Source organism: Staurois parvus, unplaced genomic scaffold, assembly GCF_062004578.1.
Source record: "Staurois parvus isolate SC_StPar_1 unplaced genomic scaffold, SC_StPar_1.0 ptg001017l, whole genome shotgun sequence".
Classification (NCBI taxonomy): Eukaryota; Metazoa; Chordata; class Amphibia; order Anura; family Ranidae; genus Staurois; species Staurois parvus.
In genome coordinates this window covers 128260-139195 of record NW_028318813.1, presented here as the reverse complement: position 1 = coordinate 139195, position 10936 = coordinate 128260, and the positions used below count along the sequence as shown (strand labels likewise).

The 10936-nt window shown below is 48.8% G+C and overlaps 1 protein-coding gene across 1 annotated transcript; it reads left to right on the top strand.

The window, feature by feature from the left end:
• Positions 1–3288: 3288 nt before the first annotated feature.
• LOC149441173 (olfactory receptor 5AP2-like) lies at positions 3289–4230 on the top strand. Its single transcript, XM_089657670.1, has one exon. The coding sequence runs from the start codon at positions 3289–3291 to the stop codon at positions 4228–4230; it is 942 nt and encodes a 313-aa protein (XP_089513796.1).
• Positions 4231–10936: the final 6706 nt, after the last annotated feature.

The following is a 10936-nucleotide window of genomic DNA, read 5'->3' as shown; positions in this document are numbered from 1 at the left end:
GCCTAGGGCAGCACAAAACCTAAACACACCACTGTTCATGGCAAAACAGATTTTGATACCCAAGTCCATATCATTGGTTAAGGAATCGAACATTCATTCCCATCAGCACAGAATTGTCCTCCAACCGTTTTACTCCTACCAAAGCTGGTGGTGTGCCATCAGGGCCGTGGATAAGGGGGTACCACCAGCCCTCCTGTATGGGATTCCAGGCCAGCATGGGGGCCCAGGCAGCTGGGTGAATTGGATGTGGACAGGGAGGGTGATCAGCATGGTGGGGGAGTAATTACTGGAGGTTGATCGATGTGGCGGGGTGGCAATTACTGGAACCGAACCCCTGTATGGCTCTCTCTGCAGCAGCTGAAAGTTGGCTTTCTCTCCTCTCCTTCTCACTGGCTTTCAGCTGCTGCAAAGAGAGCCATACTGGGGATCGGTTCCAGTAATTGCCACCCCACCACATTGATCACCCTCCCTGTACACCATATGTTCCTCCCTGCTGCACAGCCCCCACCCCGTGTGCCCCCACTCCCGCAGTGGTGCCATCTTCTCTCCTCCCCACGAGCAGTTGCAAGCACACAATAGAATCCTTCAGGAGAGAGGAAAGGGTCACATTTTCCAGCCCCTTTTTTTTCGGAATTGACACAATGAGTGATCTGTACTGATTACTGTGTTCATTCATAATTGCAATTCTATGCATAAAGCATAGAAAACTGAGTGGGGGGGTTTAGAGCGGGGGGCCCTGTCAGGTTGGCTATATGGGGCCCTGTGGTTTTTAACAGCAGCCCTGTGTGCCATGATATACAACCGGGGAATGTGGTGTAGAGGAGGAGGATGAACATGTTGTTCAGGAGGATACACTGCCACAATGGATCGAGATCCGAAAGATCACCCCCATCTAGTTGTTGGAAGGCAGCCTTTCATCCAAACCTCCCTCCCACTCCAGCAATAGGTGCTATTCTACTCCACATAGCAAAGAGGACTTATGGATAGGAAGACTCCTCACAGAAAGGGTCAATAAATATCAACTAACAAGTCCACCGTGGAACACTTACTGCTGAGCCTATATGCATTCATACAATGAGAGGGTAGTATTGGGGCCAATGAAGAGGATAGTTAATACTTATCAGTCCAGGAGCAGGTATCAGATAGCGAACCCTGACCTCTGTCTGGACATTGTCCTCATCTTATCTCCTGATATGACATATTGTCTGCACATGCTCAGTTTGGTGTTTATTGCTAGAGAGGGTTTTTTTTTTTTTGGGAGAGTGCATGTGATCAGCACAGGGTCAATCACTGGAATATTGGTGAGATTATTGCCCAAATAAAGCCATGTGGCCACGTAAGGCTTCATTCCCCATCCATTTGCTTATGTGGCCAGGGATTCCCAGCCATATAGGTGAATTGGCTGGGTGACATCATTGGACGGTAAGGACGCAGTGACTTCTGCTTCTATAGCAACCATTGACAGCTAGAATAGTGGTGAGATTATTGCCCAAATATAGCCATGTGGCCTTGTAAGGCTTCATTCCCCATCCATTTGCTAATCTGGCCAGGGATCCCCGGCCGTGTAGGTGAATTGGCTGGGTGACATCATTGGATGGTAAGGACGCAGTGGCTGCTGCTTCTATAGAAACCATTGACAGCTAGAAGCTGTCACGTCCATCCAGTCCAAATCTTCTAAATGAACATCCTAACAGCCAGTGGCTGGTCCTAACTGACGTTCGGACTGAATGCTAAGCTCATCCCTTCTCTTGACATTGACCATGTTCTCCCGTAAAAAAAGCTGACATCAGATTTAGAGAAGGAGGCTTTGGAACAGTTGTTGCTAGCTAGTCACATACCTTTTGCAGGCCATGTAGTAAAAGAAATTTGTTTGGTTGCCTTATTATTGTAGAAATCTTGCCCTCAGAGCTTCTGGTCATCCTGGCCGGCACTGAAATTAACCCTGTATACCCAAAACAGTCCTCAGGCTGTAAAAATCCCAGTGGTCTCTAGTAACGTACTGACTATTCTGACAGCTTTCCTACTACCTTTCCTCCACTAGATGGAACAAAAGTCAACCAGTTCAGCAGGAACCGGACGAATTTCGATCCATCTATGTCTTGCTCTCAGAGCTTCTGGTCATCCTGGCCAGCACTGAAATTAACCCTATATACCCAAAACAGTCCTCAGGCTGTAAAAATCCCAGTGGTCTCTAGTAACGTACTGACTATTCTGACAGCTCTCCTACTACCTTTCCTCCACTAAAGCCAGCCATAGATGGAACAAAAGTCAACCAGTTCAGCAGGAACCGGCTGAATTTCGATCCATCTGTGGGCAGGCTGGTTGTACAGAAGTTGGGTTTTTTCTTTACAATCAGTGCTGCCAGCTATAGCCGGTAACACTGCTCATTGAATTCTGATAATGGGAACTCTCCCTGCTTTCAGAAAACAATAGCTCAGTGGGAAGGATTCCCCCATCAACACCGACTGTGTTGATGGGAAAGTTGAATTTCGATCCATCTGTGTCTTGCCCTCAGAGCTTCTAGTCATCCTGGCCAGCACTGAAATTAACCCTGTATACCCAAAACAGTCTTCAGGCTGTAAAAATCCCAGTGGTCTCTAGTAACGTACTGACTATTCTGACAGCTCTCCTACTACCTTTCCTCCACTAAAGCCAGCCATAGATGGAACAAAGGTCAACCAGTTCAGCAGGAACCGGCCGAATTTCGATCCATCTGTGTCTTGCCCTCAGAGCTTCTAGTCATCCTGGCCAGCACTGAAATTAACCCTGTATACCCAAAACAGTCCTCAGGCTGTAAAAATCCCAGTGGTCTCTAGTAACGTACTGACTATTCTGACAGCTCTCCTACTACCTTTCCTCTACTAAAACCAGCCATAGATGGAACAAAAGTCAACCAGTTCAGCAGGAACCGGACGAATTTCGATCCATCTGTGGGCAGGCTGGTTTTACAGAAATTGGGTTTTTTTCTCTACAATCAGTGCTGCCAGCTATAGCTGGTAACACTGCTCATTGTATTCTGATAATGGGAACTCTCCCTGCTTTCAGAAAACAATAGCTCAGTGGGAAGGATTCCCCCATCAACACCGACTGTGTTGATGGGAGAGTTGAATAATTTTTTTTCCGCTCAACCTGCTGGGGGGGCCCCATCAAAATGTTGCTATGGAATCCCATTAACTGTAGCTATGCCCTTGACTAGATGTTCTGTAGGACAAACACATCCAGCTTGTGCAACCTGTCATTAGAACATAACAAATATGTTTATTTCAGTCGTCTCAGAGCACAAAGTCCATGAACAACGCCAACAAGACGCAAGTGATGGTGTTTGAACTTTCTGGTCTAACGGATGACAGAGAAATTGCCCCGTACCTCTTCATCTTATTTTTGCTTATATACATGATAACCATTGGCGGAAACATTGGAATGGTTGCAGTTGTTCATATCTCGCCCAGCCTTCGCACCCCGATGTACTACTTCTTGAGCTATCTCTCTATGGTGGACCTCTTCTACTCTTCAGTTGTAACTCCCAAAATGTTCTTCGATCTCCTGTCTGACAAGAAACTCATCTCATTCATTGGTTGCGCTCTTCAGTTCTACTTCTATGTCGCTCTGGCCAGTATAGAAGTCTTTGTCCTGTCCATCATGGCGTACGACCGATATGTCGCTATCTGCCGCCCTCTACACTATATCCTAATAATGACCACAAAGAAATGTCTTGGTCTTGTCTTTCTTACTTTTTCTGTTGGCTTTGGGCACTCATCAGCACAGACTGGTTGCCTCTTCAGTCTCAAATACTGTCAATCCAATATTGTAGACCATTTCTACTGTGACATCTCTCCTCTGGTCAGGTTGTCCTGTTCCGAAACCCGCACCTGCACCTCCATCACTCTATTCTTCGTGTGTTTTTTTACCTTAAGTTCTCTGACAACCATCCTGGTCTCCTACGCCCTCATTATATCTTCCATTTTACGAATAAAGTCTGCGGCGGGCAGGAAGAAAGCGTTTAGCACCTGCTCCTCCCATCTCATGTGCGCTTCCATCTTCTATGTTACAGTTTTCTGTACTTACCTTCATCCATCCTCCACTGGCCAGGAGAAGCAAGACAAAGTGGCTTCTGTCTTCTACGCAGTGGTCACCCCCATGCTGAATCCTCTTATCTACAGCTTGAGGAACCAAGATGTGAAAAAAGTCATCATAAGATTGACGCGGAAACATCCCAATAAACATGTATGACTATTGAAGCTTAAATGTGCGTAGTTCAAGATGTGGTCAATAGGAACGTGTGCTGTGAGAAAGTCCTGACTTCGCCCACTGCATGCTTGTTGGTCAGTGACTCAAAAATTGGTCAGTGACTTTCATCAAAAGAGAGAACAAGAGGACTAGAATGAGTTAGACAGACAATGTATTTTTCTCAACATAGGTTTCTTGTAGAACGGAATATAAAATTGTATAGGTGTTCATATGAATGGAATCAGCTTACTGTATGCAATCCTGTGAGTGTGCGGTAAAGTGCATCAGCAAGCAAAGCCAAAAAGCTTAAAGTGGAACTTCACACTCTCAACTGTCTTTAATCCTTATGCTGCTAATATTAGTAAATAGATAGGAAGGTATATTATATTTACTTTACATTTCTTCAGTTCTTGGTTTCCATGCCTTTGCAAATGATGTCATACATCCCAGGAGTCTTTAGGAGGGGGGGGGGGGAACCTTCTCAGCTAAGCACACCCTCCTGCCTGTATGCCTGAGCTAAGGGCAGATTTATTTCAGATTCCTGTAGGTAAATAATTTGCCCTTACTTAAGATGGCCACAAGCAGAAACGCTCATGCGTGTGTCTGAGCTAATGGCAGATTGATTCCAGGAGGTAAATTCATCTGCCCTTACTTAAGATGGCCACAGCCAGAAACGCTCCTGCCTGTATGCCTGAGCTAAAGGCAGATTGATTCCAGATTCCAGAAGGTAAATTCATCTGCCCTTTCTGAAGATGGCCATGGCTAGAAACAATCCTGCCTGTATGCCTGAGCTAGGGGCAGATTGATTCCAGATTCCAGGAGGTAAATTTATCTTCCCTTACTGAAGATGGCCACGGCCAGAAACGCTTCTGCCTATATACCTGAGCTAGGGACAGATTAATTCCAGATTCAAGGAGCTAAATTCATCTGCCCTTACTGAAGATGGCCATGGCCAGAAACGCTCCTGCCTGTATGCTTGAGCTAAAGGCAGATTGATTCCAGATTCCAGGAGGTAAATTCATCTTCCCTTACTTAAGATGGCCACAGCCAGAAACGCTCCTGCCTATATACCTGAGCTAGGGGCAGACTGATTCCAGATTCCAGGAGGTATATTTATCTTCCCTTACTTAAGATGGCCACGGGCAGAAACGCTCCTGCCTATATGCCTGAGCTAGGGGCAGATTGATTCCAGATTCCAGGAGGTAAATTTATCTTCCCTTACTTAAGATGGCCACGGGCAGAAACGCTCCTGCCTATATACCTGAGCTAGGGATAGATTGATTCCAGGAGGTAAATTAATCTGCTCTTATTTAAGATGACCACAGCCAGAAATGCTAGAGGGGTGTTTTTCAAAGTGATTTTTTTCAGCAAAATAAAGCATGGAGACACGGATGGATGGGGGAGTTTGCTTTGAATATTAAAAATGAATCAAATAGTGTTTTTTCGTTTCGTACAAATTGGATCATGCTTCGCTGGGTTCTTTTTTTTCCCTTCCTCTGGATCAACCGTGGGTATAAGATTGTGTGTATAGTATTATATCATTTTTTCTTTCCTTCTTTTTTACTTTTTATTGGTCAAAATAGATGGACTTGTGTCTTTTTTCAACCAGACTATGTAATGTCAGAGTCTGCACATCCCCCCTTACATCAGAGTCCACAGAGTGCCCCTTACATCAGAGTCCACAGAGCACCCCTTACATCAGAGTTCACAGAGCACCCCTTACATCAGAGTTCACAGAGCACCCCTTACATGCGAGTTCACAGAGTACCCCTTACATCAGAGTCCACAGAGCACCCCTTACATTAGAGTCTGCACAGGCCCCCTTACATTAGAGTCTACACAGGCCCCTTTACATCAGAGTCCACAGAGCAAACTTTACATAAGAGTTCACAGATCACCCCTTACATCAAAGTTCACAGAGCACCCCTTACAGCAGAGCAGGGCTTTTTTTCCTCAGAAAATAGGTGCAGGGACTCAACCATGAGTACCCCCCCCAACTCCCCCCCCCGCAAACTCTCCAAACCGCATCAAATAGGGAGTATGGTCATAGTGCAGAGTTCTTAAAGAGGCATTAAATACCAGGAGTGCATTACATACAGAGTGCAGAGTTTGATGGGGTTACACAGAGAGTGCAGAGTTCAGGGGTGTGCTACATGCAGAGTTCGTGGGTGCTACATACATAGCGCAGAGTTCAGGGGTGCGCTACATGCAGAGTTGGGGGGGGGTGCTACGTACATAGCGCAGAGTTCAGGGGTGCGCTACATGCAGAGTTGGGGGGGGTGCTACGTACATAGCGCAGAGTTCAGGGGTGTGCTACATGCAGAGTTCGTGGGTGCTACATACATAGCGCAGAGTTCAGGGGTGCGCTACATGCAGAGTTGGGGGGGGTGCTACGTACATAGCGCAGAGTTCAGGGGTGCGCTACATGCAGAGTTCGGGCTTGTGCTACGTACATAGCGCAGAGTTCAGGGGTACGCTACATGCAGAGTTCATGGGTGCTACGTACATAGCGCAGAGTTCAGGGGAGCGCTACATGCAGAGTTCGTGGGTGCTACGTACATAGTGCAGAGTTCAGGGTGTGCTACATGCAGAGTTCGAGGGTGTGCTACGTACATAGCGCAGAGTTCAGGGTGTGCTACATGCAGAGTTCGAGGGTGTGCTACGTACATAGCGCAGAGTTCAGGGGAGCGCTACATGCAGAGTTCGAGGGTGTGCTACGTACATAGCGCAGAGTTCAGGGTGTGCTACATGCAGAGTTCGAGGGTGTGCTACGTACATAGCGCAGAGTTCAGTGGTGTGCTACATGCAGAGTTCGGAGGCCTGTTACGTACATAGCGCAGAGTTCAGGGGTGCGCGACATGCAGAGTTTGGGGGTGTGCTACGTACATAGCGCAGAGTTCAGGGTAAGCTACATGCAGAGTTTAAGGGTGTGCTACGTACATAGCGCAGATTTCAGGAGTGCACTACAAGCAGAGTTCGGGGGTGCGCTACATACATAATGCAGAGTTCAAGGGTCCACTGCATGCGAAGTTTGGGGGTGCGCTACGTACATAGTGCAGCGTTCAGAGGTGTGATACATGCAGAGTTTGTGGGTGCTACGTACATAGCGCAGAGTTCAGGGGTGTGTTACATGCAGAGTTCAGGCGTGTGCTACGTACATAGCGCAGAGTTCAGGGGTGCGCTACATGCAGAGTTCGAGGTTGTGCTACGTACATGGTGCAGAGTTCAGGGGTGCGCTACATGCAGAGTTTGTGGGTGCTACGTACATAGCGCAGAGTTCAGTGGTGTGCTATATGCTGAGTTCGGAGGCCTGTTACGTACATAGCGCAGAGTTCAGGGGTGCGCGACATGCAGATTTTGGGGGTGTGCTACATACATAGCGCAGAGTTCAGGGTAAGCTACATGCAGAGTTTAAGGGTGCGCTACGTACATAGCACAGATTTCAGGAGTGCACTACATGCAGAGTTCGGGGGTGCGCTACATACATAATGCAGAGTTCAAGGGTCCACTGCATGCGAAGTTTGGGGGTGCGCTACGTACATAGCGCAGAGTTCAGGGGTGTGCTACATGCAGAGTTCGAAGGTACGCTACGTACATAGCGCAGAGTTCAGGGGAGCGCTACATGCAGAGTTTGTGGGTGCTACGTACATAGCGCAGAGTTCAGGGGTGTGCTACATGCAAAGTTCGAGGTTGTGCTACGTACATAGTGCAGAGTTCAGGGGTGTGATACATGCAGAGTTTGTGGGTGCTACGTACATAGTGCAGAGTTCAGTGGTGTGCTATATGCTGAGTTCGGAGGCCTGTTACGTACATAGTGCAGAGTTCAGGGGTGCGCGACATGCAGAGTTTGGGGGTGTGCTACATACATAGCGCAGAGTTCAGGGTAAGCTACATGCAGAGTTTAAGGGTGCGCTACGTACATAGCACAGATTTCAGGAGTGCACTACATGCAGAGTTCGGGGGTGCGCTACATATATAATGCAGAGTTCAAGGGTCCACTGCATGCGAAGTTTGGGGGTGCGCTACGTACATAGCGCAGAGTTCAGAGGTGTGCTTCATGCAGAGTTCAGGGGTACGCTACATGCAGAGTTCGAGGTTGTGCTACGTACATAGCGCAGAGTTCAGTGGTGCGCTACATGCAGAGTTCAAGGGTGTGCTACGTACATAGCGCAGAGTTCAGGGGAGCGCTACATGCAGAGTACGTGGGTGCTACGTACATAGCATAGAGTTCAGGTGGTCCACTGCATGCAAAGTTTGGGGTGCGCTATGTACATAGTTCAGCATTCAGAGGTGTGCTTCATGCAGAGTTCAGGGGTGTACTGCATGCAGATTTCGGGGGTGCGCTATGTACATATTGCAGAGTTCAGGGTGCACTTCATGCAGAGTTTGGGGGTGCACTACGTACATAGTGCATAGCTAAGGGGTGCTCTACATGCAGAGTTCAGGGGTGTGCTACATAGTTAGTGCATACTTCAGTGGTGTGCTACATGCAGAGTTCGGAGGTGCGTTAAGTACATAGCACAGAGTTCAGGGTTGTGCTACATGCAGAGTTTGGGGGTGCACCATGTACATAGAGCCAAGTTCAGGGGTACGCTACACAGAGAGTGCAGAGTTCATCCTTCTTCCACAGCTGCTTACCTCTGCACCCCTCATCCACATCTCTCTTTCACCCCTCTTCTTTTCTAGTAGCTCCCCGCACACTACAGGTGGCTCCGCCTCTCTCACTTGCAGGGAGGTCATCCAGTGGGGGTGTCGGCATCTGCACTGCACTCGGGCCCCTACATCTCCCTTGTCCCCATCCTGCACTCAGTGGGAGCCATTCAGGAGATCAGATCCGTGGAAGCTGTTGGGAGACAAGCTGTCACTTGTAAACACAAAAGCCGGACAAGTGATATTGGTGATCCGGGAGCAGGAGGCCTAAGTAAGAGGTGGTGGAACCACCAAGTTCCAGCTGAAGTAAGGCCCTGAGGAGGAGTAATCTCCTGCCCCGTGGTGCTTGCAGAGTCCCAGTCATAGCACCATAACTGGTGCAGGACATACACCAAGGTAGTTGAACAGCTCAGGGGTATTTTTTCTACTGTAACTGACAACAAAACTGGGGGACCTTTACTTTTCTCATTGATACCGATACCTAGGTGAGGCTTTTCAGATCTCACTGACACCAATCCTGAGATGTTGTCACATACTTGGTAGAGGCTGAACTGACAAGAGGGTTCTCCCTTACACCTCCTGCCCCATTCTTCCCCCAAGATTGATGACGGGGTAGAACAGGATACAGAGTGGCACGGGCGCCTGCAGGAGCTCCTGGCCAGCAGAAGAACGGGTAGAAGCTGAGGAACAGGAACTCATGTTGGATGTTATCACAGGGCTCACACAAGCAGGAGGCCAGAACATGGTCAGACAGGCAGAAGATGGCAACAAATGGGCAGCAGAGGAGGTAGAAATTCAGAAAATGAGACTAAACAGGAGCCATTCCAAGGTCAGTAGATGGGTAGAAGATGAGCTGAAGGACAAAGCAAGGAGCGGACTCAAGAAGCAAGCCAGAGGTCAGGTACGGGAGGGATCGAGATCAAGAGTAGTCAGAAGGCAAAACCGGGTGTAGCACAAGAACAGGCAGGGTCTGGTCACAGGAGCTGACAGTCGCTCAGCAATGATGTGGAGCCCTGCTTGCTTTAAATAGGCCACTGGAAGCCAAAGTCTATTCAAATGTGCATGTTGAAGGCCCTGATTCTGTGCACAGTTCTGTGAACGTTTCTTCACGCATACGCAGATTTTTGAGCACCTGCAAAAGCTGAAAAGGCAGATAAGGGCAAGCAAAAGGCCGCATCCGACCCCGGGCTGTAGTTTGGAGGCCACTGCTGTAAAGAAAAGACCGAGTTTCTTGTCTTCCCCCCAGCCCGGACACCACCCCCCATTGACTTCTCCATCATGTCCAGCAACACCACCATCAAACCCACCCCGCAGGCCAGAGTACTTGGTGTCATTCTGGACTCCAACCTATCCTTCCAGCCCCAGGTCCAATCTTTAACAAACTCGTGCAGACTCCACCTCCGCAACATCGCCAAAATCTGCACGTTCCTAACCCCAGAAACCACTAAACAGCTCATCCACTCCCTCATCATATCACGACTCGACTACTGCAACTCCCTCCTCACTGGCCTGCCTCGCCGCTGGCTATCCCCGCTTCAGTCCATCCTGAATACGGCTGCCAGACTCATTCACCTTTCCAACCGCTCCATCTCCGCCACCCCCCTCTGCCAATCCCTCCACTGGCTTCCGATTGCGCAACGGATCAAATTCAAAATCCTAACACTGACGTACAAAGCCGTCCACCATACTGCCCCGAACTACATCACTGACCTAATATCCAAGTACCGCCCAGCACGCACACTCCGCTCCTCACAAGACCTCCTTCTCTCTAGTTCCCTGGTCTTCTCCTCCCAGGCCCGCCTCCAGGACTTCTCCAGGGTGTCACCCATCCTCTAGAACTCCCTGCCCCAACCCATCAGATTATCACCTACTCTCCTCTCCTTTAGGCGCACCCTGAAAACCCATCTCTTCAGGGAAGCCTACCCCACCCCCTGCTAACTTGCCAACCTCCTCCACTCTTCCTACCACTCCATCCCCCACAGCTATCTCCTCCTGTGCCACCATCCCCTCCCTCCTAGATTGTAAGCTCGAAAGAGCAGGGCCCTCGATCCCCTCATGT